The following is a 16781-nucleotide window of genomic DNA, read 5'->3' on the forward strand; positions in this document are numbered from 1 at the left end:
TAGGTGATGGGGCGGAGATTTGCGATTTTACAGAGTGGCATTCAGGCAAGACTTAAAGGAAGTAGAGGATCAAGCCATGTATACACACACATATATATGCATGTATGTACACAACACATATGCATTTTATATGCACGCCAGGCACACTTCTGTCGGAGGGCCTTCACACTTTGCTGTTCCTGCTGAAATTGTTCTTTCTCAGGTATATGCACGTATATCCGGGGAACAGCAAGGAGGCCTGGTGTCTGACACAGACTGAGCAAGGCAAAGACAGTGGGAGACTAATCAGAGGGGGACAGCAGTACCTTACAGGGCACTGTGAGGAGTTGCCTTAAATGAGAAGAGAGGCCACTGGAAGCCACTGGAGAGGTTTAAGGAGAAAAGCAAGATACTCTGACTTCAATATTCCTAGGATTACACTGGCTGCCATATCAAGATGACAGTGAAAAAGGCAAGCACAGAAACAGGGAAAGCAGCTAAGAGGCCCCTGTGAGAATCCAGCGAACAGACAGATAACAGACGGCACCACCGCGAGAGCAGAGAAGCCGCGTTTGGCGTTTACTGTGTCGTGGGGGAAGAGCTGGAGGTTTGCTGACATCCTGGGCGTAGGATGTGGGGAAGTGAGGAGTCAGAGGTGACTCTGAGTTTTCTGGCCAGAGCAAACGGAGTTGGCATTTACTAAGAAGAGAAAAAGTAGAAGAACAAATTAGCAAAGTATAAAATCACAAGTTGGTTGCTGAACAAGGACCAGAAACTTTTTCTGTAAGGGGCCAGATAATAAATATTCAGCCTCTGAGAGCTACTTGCGGCCTCCACCACAACCATGCAATGCTGTTCTCGCAGCAGAAGCAGCCGAGGACAATACATGAACAGACGAGCGAGCCGGTATTTCAATAAAACTTCATTTATGGATGCTGAAATTTGATTTCATGTAATTTTCGCATCACAAAATACTGTTCTCGATTTTTTTAACCATTTAAAAATGTAAAAACCGTTCTTAGTTCCTGGGCCATACACAGGCCCTGATAGAGAACATGTTTAGTTTTCAGCAATACAGTCTGTGTCTTCTAGCATTTCGTGTGAGGTGAGGGAGGGCGTTTTTTCAAAGTCTTTATATCACCAGCTCAGATTCTGATATGAGTTACTCAGCAAGCCAAGTAGTGATTTTTTTAGGAAGTGAGTATGTAGTCTGTAAAAGAGAAAGCCCCATAATAATACAACAAAATATTCTCAAGTTGACTAACATTTGATGTGTTCCCAGCTTCTCAGGAATATGCCCATGCAAAATGGAGGAATATAAGCTTCGCTCCAATGTTAGGAACCTCACTAGCATTAGATGGCATAAAGGCTCAAGATTAATTATTGGGGGAAGGGCAGAAAACTAGAAAAATAAACTGTGCTTTTGCAATTTTCAGAATGCTTTTTAAAGAAAATAATCAGTCCTGTCCAGGGAACCTGAAAAGTTCAAATTTAAAGCTTTTTTTTTTTTTTTTTAATAGATTCACATTAAAAAGGAAAGAGTCAGCACCTAGAAAAAACGGTATTCTAACAGAAGAGATGTGTAATCAGAAAAACCGAAAATTTTTAACAGGGGAAAGGAGGAAAGCCCAGGCACAGCCTTGGTCAAATGCAAGATTTCTCGAGTCAAAGACCTCGGTGTTGCCAGGGAGCCGGAGGTGACACAGTAACACAGGCAGCGGCAGATACAGATGATGTTCCTAGAAAACCATTTCCAAGAAGTCAGTTCTGACTTCCAGTCTGTTCAACGATTCGTACGTGTTGTGGTTAACGTCAGCAGCTTTGACACCTTTCAGACTCGAGGTAAAAATCTCTGGGCAGCAGTTTATCATTTGCATGATCACAGTTAAGCTGCTTAAAATCTGCAAGCTTGACTGTCCTCATCTGTCAAGTGGGAACAAAGACACCTACCCCACATAGTGTTAAACGGGATAACATTTGTGGAAACCTGTAACTGCCTGGTCCAGAGTAAACACTCACTAAAAAGAAATGAGGATGTTCTCAGACATGATATGGTAAAATTCTGAAAACTGGGATATTGTTAGATAACGATGTATTAAAATTCCCTTCTGCCTGTCATAAAGCCTTCAGTTAGAGGTCGGGATAAACGTCAGAACAGATGACTGAACCACGCGAAGGCCCAGCCCTTCGCTTTCCGATACCTCCAGGAAACAAGGAGGACCCCATACCTTCTCAAAGGCGCACCGAGGGTTGCTGCAAACAGCAGGGTTGCAGATGGCGACGTCGCCATGGCAACGGCAGTTCTGACACGCATCGGGCTTCCAAACAGTGGCATCCTGCAAAGAAGCATAAACTCCGATTTAAACACCGGTCAGGCGACGTGTGAGCACAGGACAGCAGCACCATCGGCAGCCCCAGGTCGGGGACAATTAAAAGACAAAAGGAAGTCACAGGCACACCACACGCGGCACTGGCCGGGCCCTGATTGAGCCCCAGGCGGCAACACAAGCAGCATCATCCGTTTCCCAACAGTCAGCCCACGTAGCCACAGACAAGGGCAATGGCAGAGAGCTGTCGATACCCAGAGTGAAAGCCATCGATCGGCCTGAGACCTCAGGGGGACAAGCTGCGCCCGACTCCCTGCTGTTAACCAGCAGACACCGTCGGAGCGTGTTTACAGGAAAACGACACGCTGACCAGCGCTAACCGGCACCCCGAAAGCAGTGTTTCCACCAGATACAGCGAGCACCTCAGACTTCACTTTCCAGCTCTTGGCTACTGCAGACCCCAACACGCAGCAGACCAAGAAGGATCTGGAGAAGTCGCTGGGCTTTTTAGGACAGATCCACCGACACATGCGTGTTGAGCGGCTGTTGCGTGCCCAGCCTGGCGCCAGGCGTCTGGAGCACAGGTGTGGGCACTCACCGTGAGGATCTCACAAATTATTCCGGATCGTGAACATGATCCAAAAGTTAAGTAAATATAAACTGATGATACTATGTTACGACTCAACAAACTGAAAAGGAAAACAATGGTCATGAACAGAAAGTTAGCCTGGCCTCAGTCAGGGGTCTCAAGAAGTTTCTTTTCGATTTCTCACCTTCCATCGTGCTGAAATACACATTTCAGTGGTGCCTATGTTGAAGTAACTTTGAGATCAGCCGTCTCACGGATTCCACGGAGACCTGCCCTGTCTGTGGCAACGCTGCTCTGACAACTTGGAATCAAAGCAGCAGAGACACCACGAACCGCACTGAGGTCCCTTTTCCCAGAGATTTCCGAACCCCAATTCCTACTCTATACGGGTTGAGAACAGCCATACGGTTTGGCTAAGGTTCAGACTCTAAATCTCTTTTGAGAGTGCTATCCCTGTTATCCTCTGGTTTAAAGCTATTTTGTGTTTCACCTTTGCCTCTGAAGGGGTAAAATGCAGACCCCGTAATCTGGCCATGACCTGTGCCTCGGCCTTCACAACTCACGCAGCCCTGAGCCTTCTGTCCCCAGCAACTTGCTCAAGCTGTTGGACGGGCCCCGGCGGTCCCTTACCTGGCCTCTCACATCTCACTCTCCTGGGATCCCCACTCTTCTCTGACTTCTCTAGAGAGAGTCTGCAAAGCAACAGGCTTCGTTCAAGCCTCAGCGACGAATGATTCCTAACCCCGAACCTCCACCTGGGTACAGCTCCCCAGCTTTCCCCTGCCGCCCTCCTGCTCCTGCTTCATTGGTCATTTGCGCTCCCGGTGGCCCGGCTGGACCAGACCGTGAGCCCCTGTGGAACTGGGAACTGGCCTGGCACAGTGTAGATCCTTAAATATGTCATAAGCTGCTCAGTGACTGTTTTTTTTTCTAAACTTCCTCATCCTCTTTCCCCCAGTCAAGTGCTACTAAAATACTTTAGGGAAGAGAAAGAGAAGTTTCTGGCCTCCTGCTAGAGTCATCAGAACACCAGCTTTCAACCGGAGTTGGAAACCGGTGGATGCTAACAACAGACGTTTTCACACACAAAGGCAGAAACCAAATGGGATGGTTAATTTTATGTGCCAACTTGGCCAGGCTATGGTGCCCGTTTGTTTGGCAAAACACTAGTCCAAATATTACTGCGAAGGTATTTTATAGATAAGGTTAACATGGACGATCAGTTGACTTTCAGGGAAAGGAGATTACTCTCTGTAAGATATCTGGGTCTCATCCAATGGCCTTAATCGCCAGAACTGGGGTTCCCTGGAGAAGAGGGAATTCAGCCTTAGGACTGAAATGGAGAAATTTTACCCAAGTTTCCAGCCTGCCGAACTGCTGTTGGCCTTGCCAGTCCCAACAATCACATGAGCGAATTCCTTAAATAAATCTGTCTAGAGAGATATCCAGTAGGATGTGCATATGTGTGTTCTGTTTCTCTAGAGAACCACGACCAATACGTCAATACTGGTGTAGATCTGTGTGGATACGCACAACATTCCCAAGCAAAAACCGAAGTCATCTTTTTGAGTGAAGAAATGCTAAATTCATAGCCTCTTAGGAAATGTGCTTCAAACACAGGGCCCTCTCCAAAGTCACGTAGGAAACGCAGAGCGTATCTGAGGCGAGATGACATTCCCATAAAAATACTGAATCAAAACAGATGAGCACCGGAACCCGGCTTAGAACACCTCTGAATTTCTTTCTTTGTATCGTCACAGCACATTCTTCAACACTGGCACAGGGTGACAACTACAGTCTGCTCTTAACCCAAACAGCAATGACAGAGTTGTGGGAAAACACATTTCAGTCCCAAGCACAACGTAATGTATGCTTCCTGCTGATTTCAAGAAAACAAGCTCAGTTCCCAGCTACAGATTAAATAAAAATGACAACTTCACACAGCCAGCAGCTGCCGTTTATTTATTGATCATCCTCTTACGCCGGACACTCCTGGAGCAGGAAGCGCTGCCCACGGGGACGGCTGAGGGCAGGAGGAGAGAGGCTTTCTCCACCTCGGCCGCCATCCTGGAAGGCCGGGGAGCGGATCTGTGAGTCGATGCCACGCGAAGCACCCACACGCGTGACAACCCCATGACACTGGCATTGTCACTGCTATTTCCATTTTACAGAGGAGGAGACAGGACGAGAGAGATCGCACAAGCTGCCCAAGTGCACAGAGCCCTTGTGAGGCTCGGGCTCTGGAGCCAGACGGCCTGGGTTTGAATCTGGTGTCACTACCGATTAACTGCGAGTCTGTCACTGAGGTACGTGTCCACGTCCCGGGTTTCTCATCTATGAAGTACAGATGCTAAAGTAAAACTAGGATGCTCACCCAACACGGTTACTGAAAGAATCAAAGGAGACACTGTATTCAAATACAACATATGGGCTGGGCATGGTGGCTCACGCCTGTAATCCCAACTTTGGGAGGCCACGCTGGGAGGATCACTCAAGCCCAGGAGTTTGATACCAACCTGGGCAACATAGCAAGATCCCTTCTCTAAAAAAAAAATAATAATAATAATAAAATAAAATTAGCCGGGCATGGTGGCGCATGCCTATAGTCCCAGCTACGCAGGAGGCTGAGGCAGGAGGATCACTTAAGCCCAGGAGTTGGAGGCTGCAGTGAGCTATGATTGCACCACTGCACTCCAGCCTAGGTGACAGAGTGAGACCCTGTTTCTAAAAAAAAAAAAAAAAAAAAAAAAAAGATAGAAAGATATATGAACAGTGCATCTGGCTTAAATGTAATTTATTTTTAATCTAAATTCTCAGAGTGAAAATAGTTCCATAAGCACCGTGGCTTTCCCATCTGATTAGGACCTTAGCACTAAGGAAGAAATAAATCCATAGGTTGAGTTTTCAAGACTACTTGAGTAATTAGAGAAGTCTGCATGTCACCAAGCTGGCATACCTGTGAGCCACACACTCCTTTAACTCGGACACCGGCTGGCAAGGCCGGCTTGCACGGCTGCCCCACAGCTGGGGTGGCTCCGCGGTGCCACCTCGACTCCCCCCAGCACAGCACCCCGCACCCCAGGTTCTCTGCACCTCGGTTACACTCACGTGACCCCTAGCTCCAGAACAATCCAGCATACTCTTCAGTAGTCCTCAAGCACTGAACTTAGCTCGCTGACTCTACACAGGATCTTCCAGGAACATGGAGCAGGGTTTTTCACTGTCATTCACAAAACCGTAATTTTTCTTTACATTAATTCGAAGTTTAAATTTATCTGGGCTTAGGAAGGCTTCCTGCTTTGTTTACTTTTCTGTCTTCTCAGCAGACCAGGACTCCTCAAGCAAGATCTCAGTCTGTTCCTCTTTGTGTGTCCCTTCAGTCAAAGAGTCCCTGAATGTTAGCTGAAGTTAATGAATGACATTCCTGAGTACTTGCCTACCTTCGTCAAAATATGTCTCCGTGGGAATCGAGATACTCCGTTTAGGCAGGAGAGCTTAAGAAAATGATGTTTAAACAGTATCGCTACAAAACGCCCATAATGTTGAATGTTATTACTTCACCAGTGGCAAACTATGTCTGAAGAAAAGTTTTCTTCATCTAGGCATTAGTCCTGTGAAAAAATTAATATTAATATCCCCACAGAAGTAAATAATTTATGGTTAATTTTAATGAAATGAGGCCTGGGTAGATGGCCATATATTTTTCAGGTCTAAATCTTTACAAATCAATTTCTGTGGCCCCATAAAGCTGCTTTATGGACGTGGGGATACCAGAGTTCCCCAGTAGCTAGAAGTTTGGATAAAGCCATAAACTCCAAAGAAATAACATTGTAAAGTGAGTGTTACAGATTTTCCATGTTACCACTGCAATTCCAACACTTTATAATCCTCTCTTCCAATCTAACACATGCTGCAAAAGAAATAGTCTTCAAATAGTTTTTTACTAGAACAAAGATTAAAGGATTAGATTATGGATGAACTTAAAAAGCAATCAAAATATGATCTGCTCAGATGGCTTTAAATATTTTTAGTAATATATGAATAAAATGTTCTTACAGATAACATAATGCCTCCATCCTCAAATACTTTAACGTAACAACACGGTGCTTGAAAAAATTTATTTCACTTGGCTAAGTATTTACTGAACATTGATTAGAGCTAAATATACACAATGAGGCCGGGCGCGGTGGCTCACGCCTGTAATCCTAGCACCCTGGGAGGCCGAGGCAGGTGGATCACTCGAGGTCAGGAGTTCGAGACCAGCCTGAGCAAGAGCGAGACCCCCGTCTCTACTAAAAAGAGAAAGAAATTATCTGGACAACTAAAAATATATATAGAAAAAATTAGCCGGGCACGGTGGCACATGCCTGTAGTCCCAGCTACTCGGGAGGCTGAGGCAGGAGGATCGCTTGAGCCCAGGAGTTTGAGGTTGCTGTGAGCGAGGCTGACGCCACGGCACTCTAGCCCGGGCAACAGAGTGAGACTCTGTCTCAACAACAACAAAAAAATAAATAAAAATAAATAAATAAATATAAACAATGAATATATCCCTAATCAGGACTCAAATGTCAGGGGGGAATTATTTATAGTATTCTAAAGAGCAGTGTATCAACGTCAACATAAATTTTCTTTCATCTGAAGGGCATAATAGCCCTACTGTAACTATTAATTACTTCATCTCATTTTAAATTCCCTTAGCTTCTTAGACCAAGAGTATGAAAGCGAGAATAAAGCCCTCCAAAAGCTGTGCTTTCCAGTCACACAACAGCATGGAGAATATAATGCTTTCTGTGATGAAAGTGGGTTTACGTGCATGGAAACTTAGTGGAATTATGTGAACTAGTAACTGAAGGGTTGTCAGTCCTCCGTGTGGGTTCCAGGATTTTTGCTTTTCTCTTTATCCTTATCTGTATTTTCTATTTCCTTTGGTAACAAAAATATATAATGTATCTGATCTTTTAAAGTTACTTTTATTTATTTTTTTTTTTTTTTAGACAGAGTCTCACTCTGTTGCCCGGGCTAGAGTGAGTGCCGTGGCGTCAGCCTAGCTCACAGCAACCTCAAACTCCTGGGCTCAAGCGATCCTCCTGCCTCAGCCTCCCGAGTAGCTGGGACTACAGGCATGCACCACCATGCCCGGCTAATTTTTTCTGTATATATATTTTTAGCTGTCCATATGCTTTCTTTCTATTATTAGTAGAGATGGGGTCTCGCTCTTGCTCAGGCTGGTCTCGAACTCCTGAGCTCAAACGATCCGCCCACCTCGGCCTCCCAGAGAGCTAGGATTACAGGCGTGAGCCACCGCGCCCGGCCTTAAAGTTACTTTTAAAATATAAGGTAGAAAGACAAAATGCTGTGCTTTTCCCCCTGCCAACCACAGAGAGACAGAGCCTGGGCTTCCGAGTTGAACCGGCCTGGGGGAGCGGATTTAAATAAAACCACTCACCACATACCTGACAGTTTACCTAAATTTCCTGAGCTAGCCCCACACCTCTTTGGACTCAGTAAAATCTTTCAGAATTCACAGTGCTCCCTGCTTGTCCTTCAAATCAATGAAACGGACACGATATTCGACTGGGCCTCACGTCTTCACTTCTGGAGGTTCATTTTCCTGACAAGTCTGCTTTTCAGGCAAGGTAATCTATAAAAAAAAGTTCTCTAACCCAGCTCGAGTTCGAGCACAGAAATAATGGTCCTTGTTTGTCAAGGAAGCGTAAAGAAGCGAATCAATAAGTTTCATAAGGTTATTTTAGAGAGCAATTCTTTCCGCAAGTGCCCTTCCTCCGACAGCTTAGATACACAACACCCTTTTCATGTGTTCTCATTTTAAAGTTCACGTAAAGCTCCTCATCCCACCCCAGATAAAAAGCAGCTGAGGACACTTATTATGAAGAAAAGGTATGAGATTTTACTTACATTCAATTCTCTCCTTTCAGGAGGAGCAAATGGGGAACCAACTCCTGAGCCTGTTTCAAAGCTTTGCTCCGGATACCACCCCCTGAGAAGTTTCTCGTTTTACACATCAAAACCCTAAGTGGCTTCCCCTGTGGGCGTCCTGGCATGATTAGCTGATCTCCCCCAGCCGTCGCTAAACGATAAACCTGGTAAGAATATCGGCTTGGATACAGGAACGACAGCACGAATCACAGAGGAAAGGTTCACTGCTGTACAAAACTGAAAGTGTCCCTGCTCAAGAGCTGTAGAGCAGGAAGGAAAACAGGAGTGACTCCATGACAGTCTGGACCTCCTAGCATAGGCCTAAGTTTAGGTTTCCCCGACGCAGGCCCTCCCCCTGCCCGGAATGCCGCTAGTAACAACTGAAAGCCCTGGAAACTGGCCAATCAGGAGCCAAATCCCCGGCTTGGAAACCGACCAATCAGGAGCCAAGGCCCCGGATTGGAAACTGGCCAATCAGAAGCCAAGGCCCCGGATTGGAAACCGGCCAATCAGGAGCCAACACTATCAGCCACTTTCAAAAGAGCAAATGAACTAAAAGGGGGGTGGGGGATGGTGTGCCCCGTACATGCAACCTACTGATGAGTATAAAAGCTTAGTACCCACCCTAGGGCGGGGTCCTGGCCGTGGAGAGGCCACTGCGTTGGCGCTCTGGGCCCTGGACCCTGGCTCAGCTAGAGAATAAACTCCTTCGTCTGTCGCAGCCTTGGTGACTCTGCCTGTCTGTTCCTGGGGCTGAGGGAGACCGCTTCTAACAGAGGCACCGAGCAACGGGGCAAGCTGCCATCGTGTCTGGCACAGACATAGGTCTAAGAACAGTGGCACCGCGGGGGGAGGCAGGACGAGGGGAGGGGAGGGAACAAGGACGGCGCTTCCCAGCCCCTCGCCAGGCGGGGTTGCAGTCAGTATCCGGGGAGCATGGTGGCCACGCGGGGTTGCAGTCAGTATCCGGGGAGCATCCGGGGAGCATGGTGGCCCTGGTTTTGTACCTGAGGGAAGGGGGTGTGGAAAGGCTGAATTGTGCAGAGCTCAGCCGGTGACGGGTGGGCCTGGGATTCGAACCTTTCCTTTGCTGCTATGCTACCTATTCCCATGTATCGGTAACAGTGTCTTACACTGCAGAGCAGTCTTGCCACTTCCAATTATTCCTCTTTCTCTGCTCTCCGACATTTACAGGCTGAGGGCTGGGGACGCCGGGGCAGAGCCGCCCACACCTGAGAGGCCGGGCTGCCCAGACGGTCCCCTGCCGGCAGCAGCGTCCTCCAGCTCCCCGTCCACCTTCCGCGCGTCCTCCAGCTCTGCGTTGAATGCCGCCTCCTCAGCCAGGCTCTTCTGCCCCCCTGGCTGAGCGAGCAGCCCCACCTCACGTCTCAACGCTCCTCCTGCTCCCACGAAGCCAGACTATTCTCCTTCCACTTTCCTTGTGCACAGAAAAAAAAAAAAAACGAGAAAAGGGCGGCTTTTTGATTCCAGATTCTTTGGCACTTTCACATCTTTTTTTATTTCTTCCTGAAATCTTTTGAGATAGATTTTATCATCATCTCCATTTTACAGATGGTGAAACCGAGGTTCAGAGAGGTTTAGTCATCGTCACAGACTTGCAGCTGATGGTACCTATAGTTGAACCGGCGTCCATTGGATTGTTAAAGCTTATGCTTTTCCCACCAAACCCGCCTCCACGGCTTGGACGAGGAACACAGGCCACACAACCACACTAACCGAGCAGCGACGCTGGCACCGCAGAACGGGGACACTCGCGTCCCGCTACTCATTCATTTACTGCCCAGTGTGGGGACTGTGGTCAAATCCCTTAGTTTTTCCGAGTCTACGTTTCCCAACACGTACACTCAGGGTGAGTTTGGACCCAATGAGGTGGCAGTAATGATGAAATAAGCTGACACGTTCGCACAGTGACCACAGAGCACTCAGTAAACATTAGCTGTGAGCTTGTCACCTGCCACAGTCTTAACCTGTGGGTCGCGGCATTTTCTAGACAGCAGGAGTAGATGTGGCTTTTAGAGCTGTAGAAAATCCCTTCTGAAATCTCCAGCTGCCCAAGTAAGAAGTTGGCTTTTCCGCAGCTTCAGTGTCTGCTCACCCTCCCACTGCTGAATGCTCTGGAAGCCACACTCCCAGAGTAGCACAGACACAGAGAAAAAGTTGGGGCATCTTCAAAATATAGAATGCAATAAAATACCCAGAGAATGGGATCCTCGTTCCAAATTCTGAAGCAGCTGGAAGACCACTCTTCTGTTTTACACACAGCTTTGCATTTGTTCTAACACAATCCTGTTCCCGTGAGAGCCTGACCTAAGGGCACCTGAATGGCAAAATAACCCTCATGAATCCCAAGAGATGACTCTAGAGGAAAATACAGTAAGGTAGGAAGGAATTTAGAATAACAGAAAAGGTAAAAATATAGCTGGTAATATAGGTAACAGAATAACAGAAAAGGTAAATATATAGCTGGGATCTAAATTAATAATAACTATACAGAACAAAAATAACATCTGGTGGGGATTGAAAATATACGTAAATACAAAATGCCTGACAACATATGAGACAGGAGAGGCATGAATGAAATTAGAGTTCTAAGGTCCCAGCACTGGCTAAGAAGAGATAAATAAAATGATTAAGACATACCGTAATATCTAACATAACCACTAAAGAATAGTATAAGTGTGTGTAATTAACAGGCTAATGACAGAGAACTGAAATATTAAAAAATAATGGATTAACCAAAAAAAAGAAAGGAAGGAAAAAAATATACAGAACAAGAGTGACAAATAGACAATGAATAGTAAGATAGTAGATATAAAACTAATCAGTAATCATCACAAATGAACATGTTAAAAGATAAAGATTGTTAGACTAGATAGATACAAACAAAGCGGTGAATCCCAAAACACTGAGAGCCATTCCTGTTCAGTATTGTAAAGTACAAACTGAATTTCTTACATAATAAACTCCAATAGTACATATGTGTATGTATATGTATTTATACCTCTGTCTCATTCAAAATAGGACTTTAAGGACCAAATCTTCTGGAATTCAAGGCACCAAGAGTTTCCTAAGGATCCGGCATGTTCTGAGCAATGTGGAAGATTCCGACAAACACAATCTAACGCAGACACAGAGGACAACCACCCAATCCCTCATATTTGTTCTTGAGCTTAAACAGTTGAAGCAGCAAGACGTTTGAACCAAGCAGGGAACAAAGCAAAAGGAAGTGACTGCAGAGGGGACACAGTCTAGAAGAAAGCGCTGGCCTGGGAGTCAGCACCGGGATTCCCGCCCAGGCTGGGCCTTTCCCACGCTGGGCGTACGGCACGGCCTGCCCTGGGCCTCGGACGTCTCCTCCGTGAGACTCGGAGACGAGGCCTCACCATCCACAATCTGGAGTCAGGTAACTCTAGATTTGAATGTGGCTCTGACTCAATAGTTCTAGAACCTTCAGCAAGATAATTACTTTGATTGAGCCTCAGTTTCCCTTTTCATAAAAAGAATAAAGATAAGCCAATCTTACAGGAATATCAGGAGGATGAACTAGGTAACACCTTCGAGATCCCTCAGCTCAGCGCTCAGCACTCACAGGGCAGGGCAGAGGCCCGGCAGCCCGTCCTCAGACCCGTCCTGCGCCGCAGACGGTCTCCGCGTGACCTGTTCTCAGGGACTGTCGCCGTGTGCCCGCAGGGATGTGTCACGCAGCTCACCCTGCGCTGGGCTTCTGCTTTCGTGGGCATTTCATGGCCCTATTCCTCAGTACGCAGCTACCCCTAATGTGCAAACAAGTCTGAATGGCTACTTTTCACAATAGGACACCCATGGAAATACTGATTTTTAAAAAAATCAAACACAAAACCTCCCAAGCCCCATTTCAAAATGTCATTACAAAAGTCATATACCCATTCACATCCTCATAACTACAGTTTACTGAGCAAGATTACATATATATGTTACATATATGTATAAATACATGTGTATATTATAGGTGTATATGCACATATTTATATATATCTACATATGACATTGAATTCTCATAGAAATGCTATGAAGTCATTATTATCACTTCTGTTTTCTAAAACAAGAAACTGTAAATTAGAGAAGGTATTTGATCAGTTATCATATAATGGATGAAGGCAGGATTTGAACCCAGGACTGCTTGGTTTGAAGGATCATGCTCTTTCTTTTTTTTTTTTTTTTTTTTTTTTTGAGACAGAGTCTCACTCTGTTGCCCAGGCTAGAGTGAGTGCCGTGGCGTCAGCCTAGCTCACAGCAACCTCAAACTCCTGAGATCAAGCGATCCTCCTGTCTCAGCCTCCCGAGTAGCTGGGACTACAGGCATGCACCACCATGCCCGGCTAATTTTTTCTATATATATTTTTAGCTGTCCATATAATTTCTTTCTATTTTTAGTAGAGATGGGGTCTCGCTCTTGCTCAGGCTGGTCTCGAACTCCTGAGCTCAAACGATCCGCCCACCTCGGCCTCCCAGAGTGCTGGGATTACAGGCGTGAGCCACCGCGCCCGGCCTGATCATGCTCTTTCAAATAAAACGTTATCCTGGTTCCAGAGAGAACAGCTGTCAACAGGTTTGAGTCTCATTGATCAGCAGACCTGACTGACTCGGGCTGCTCCTACCTGCCTAGCCCCACAGCTGGCAGAGGCTTCCGGAAGGCCAGGAAGGGAGCAACACGGGCAGCAGCCCTGTCTCAGCACCTCACTCTCAATATCTTAAGCTTCCAGGGAAATGAAAACAGTTTCTCTTCTGAAAATGTTTGAGGAAGCTTTCCAGAAAGCCGCATGACATAAAATAATAATGATACAGTAACAACACTGTGCAACACGGCACTGCTCAAATCAACCTCCCTCATCCTGGCAAATAAGAAGGGTAATGCTACTATTTCCATTTCTCGGGTGCACAGTAGAAATACTCTTCTAATTTCCAGGTAGGGGATGATAAACAGGTTTTATCACGTATGCCAGCTCTGGGAATAGTTATTTGAAATGTTGTGTTGAGGAGGATTCTGAAGCTCTGTGCAGGCAGGTAATGTGGGAGAGATGAGTATTTCCTGCCAGGGGCTCAGGGTTACACTGAGGAGAGGCATGGAAGTACCTATCCTCTGTGTTCCCAGGTGCTAGGCCAGCATGATCTGTCCTGAACTATTGTCCACCACTGTCATTTGATTCATGAATTAAAGTAGAAAAGAAAAGAAAGAAAGCTGGCTGGGCCAAAACCACTGAGATGATCGATTTTAATGATAAACTTATCATCTGCATCTTTCTTTCCTCATTTTTCCATTAAGCTACTCAACTCTTTCCAGACATGCAAACCTCTCCTCACTCGTAACTAGTTTACAAAATGGGCTTCTGTTCTGCATCAGCTTCTGTTCCCAAGAACACCCTGGCACAGGTCACAACTGGCATGTGACTGTAGCACCTTCACCCCCGGGAACGTGGATCCCATCCCCGTCCCAAACCACGAAGAAATTAACTGCCAGCTCTGATGGGAATGACGTATTGACCAAGCACTCAGACCAAGCAATCCTCGCCCCACAGTCCGCACAACACACGGTGGGTGCACCCTCTAACCACACGAGAAGGCTTGACCGGATTTGCTTCAAGCCTCCTGCTTGCCAGGCAGCCACTGCAGAGAAGCAGGTATCGAGTGTCTCGGAGGAAGACCGTCCTCCCAGGGCTGGCGGTGAAATCCAGAGGCAGAACCCAGGCGATTACACTTCTGGTACAATTACCCGCACCACCCGCTCTCTGCCAAGTGAGGAGAGTTGGCAGCGGAATAATGCAGCGTTCATTTCACATTTCCACTCCAATTAGCTCACGGGACTCGTCAACTGGCGGAATAAAAGGAAATGCGGGGGAAGCTGGAAGGCCTTTGTGTGGTTTGCAGAGCTGCCCTGGAGAACAATGATGAGATGAAAGGGCTGAAAAGCGATTAGGAGACCCCACAGCAACGAAGGGGCAGACTGCAGACAGCCCGCAGGTGGGATGTGTGGCCAAACGGTGCACCAGAGACCTGAAACTCAGCAGCCGTCCCACCTACTGTTTGTTTTGCTAATAGCAGGAGAATTAAATGGCTGCCCCTGAACTCGCTCACTGCAAGGTCTAGCGGGGACTTATTAACATCGCCAGCCTACACATGCAAGAGCAAACATTCTCCTGAGAACTCCTAGCTCCTCTCTTCCTGTTCTGCAGTCGACACTTGCAGAGAAGTTACTGTGTGCAAAGTCCCACTCCTGCTTAGGAGCTGTTAAAGACACAGAAGACAATGAGTTTCCGGGGGCAGCGCGCAGCCTCACTGGTGAGACGAAATGCAGGGACATGACACAAGCCAGGAACCACACCGTGGACGGGGCGGGGGTCTCAGGAACTTGGAATAACTGAAGCACAGAATCTGCCGACCAGCGCCAGAATCACAGGTGAATCCCACAGGCGGGTTCTAATCGATTCCACTGGAGTCCTGCTGAGTTTGACTTGGTGACTCTAATCTCTCCCAGAGCTGGGCAGAAGCAACCAATGCCTCAGGCCCAGCAACACCTACGCCAGAGCGAACCAGGCCAGGCTCTGCCCTGCTCACCCACATTCTGCCAGACCTTACAGGAAGCTACTGACGCCACTGTCAACGGCTTAAAAGAGTCCTGTCTGGCCATACCGCGGACGAGCCTGAGGTTTCCAGCACCCCTGTGGAACGATTCCATTAAAGACAGAGCACACATTGCAATTTGTACGCAGGGCTTTATCTAAAATATACTATATGTCAGCCTTTATCCATTTCAGGCCCCATAATGGACATTTAAAGTGGACTAAAGGGGTTTGGTGACCTTGTCCTAAAGCCTAATGTCAAATGTGGGAAAAGGAAGTGTTCCTTTGCAAAGCAGCGTTTGCTGCCCTCTCCTTGGTGGCTCAGCGTCTCACAACTCGCAGCAGAGCATCCATGAACCACGTGGTGCAACCCACACCTGGTGGCTCAGCATCTCACAACTCTCAGTAGAGCATCCATGAACCACGTCCTGCAACCCACACCTCGTGGCTCAGCATCTCCTAACTCTCAGTAGAGCATCCATGAACCACGTCCTGCAACCCACACCTGGTGGCTCAGCGTCTCACAACTCGCAGTAGAACATCCATGAACCACGTGGTGCAACCCACACCTGGTGGCTCAGCATCTCACAACTCTCAGTAGAACATCCATGAACCACGTCCTGCAACCCATACCTGGTGGCTCAGCATCTCCTAACTCTCAGTAGAACATCCATGAACCACGTCCTGCAACCCACACCTGGTGGCTCAGCATCTCCTAACTCTCAGTAGAGCATCCATGAACCACGTCCTGCAACCCACACCTCGTGGCTCAGCATCTCACAACTCTCAGTAGAGCATCCATGAACCACGTCCTGCAACCCACACCTCCTGGCTCAGCATCTCACAACTCTCAGTAGAGCATCCATGAACCACGTCCTGCAACCCACACCTGGTGGCTCAGCGTCTCCTGACTCTCAGTAGAACATCCATGAACCACGTCCTGCAACCCACACCTCCTGGCTCAGCATCTCCTGACTCTCAGTAGAATGGCATGTCCATGAACTACGTCCTGCAACACACACCTGGTGGTTCCGCAGGAACTCAGTCTAAAGGTGGGAGAGTGGGAAGCCACACAATGCAAAGAGCAAAATGAGGCTTGGAAGGACAAACATGTATTTGTAGAAAACAATAGTGGGGGAAGGAGGGTCCTTTCCCAGGCATATCAAAATTTTGACTTCAGAGTCAACAGATAACTCTTACAAATGCAGTAAATGGCATCCTATTTAGCTGATCTGCATAAATAAAGACAGACCCCATGCAAATTTTTAAGGATTCTAATGCATATGCAAAAAAAAAAAAAAAAACCCCTCAGGTAATTTTACTTCAACTATC

General features: G+C 47.1%; 1 protein-coding gene across 1 annotated transcript in view; it reads right to left on the reverse strand.

Annotated features, from left to right (window-relative positions):
* FRAS1 (Fraser extracellular matrix complex subunit 1) overlaps nt 1-16781 on the reverse strand; it is a 302789-nt gene that overhangs the window by 198967 nt on the left and 87041 nt on the right. Inside the window, exon 3 of the mRNA XM_069485441.1 lies at nt 2208-2315. Coding sequence (XP_069341542.1) covers nt 2208-2315 — 108 coding nt within the window. The remainder of the gene's footprint in view (nt 1-2207; nt 2316-16781) is intronic.

This window comes from Eulemur rufifrons, chromosome 13 (assembly GCF_041146395.1).
Source record: "Eulemur rufifrons isolate Redbay chromosome 13, OSU_ERuf_1, whole genome shotgun sequence".
Classification (NCBI taxonomy): Eukaryota; Metazoa; Chordata; class Mammalia; order Primates; family Lemuridae; genus Eulemur; species Eulemur rufifrons.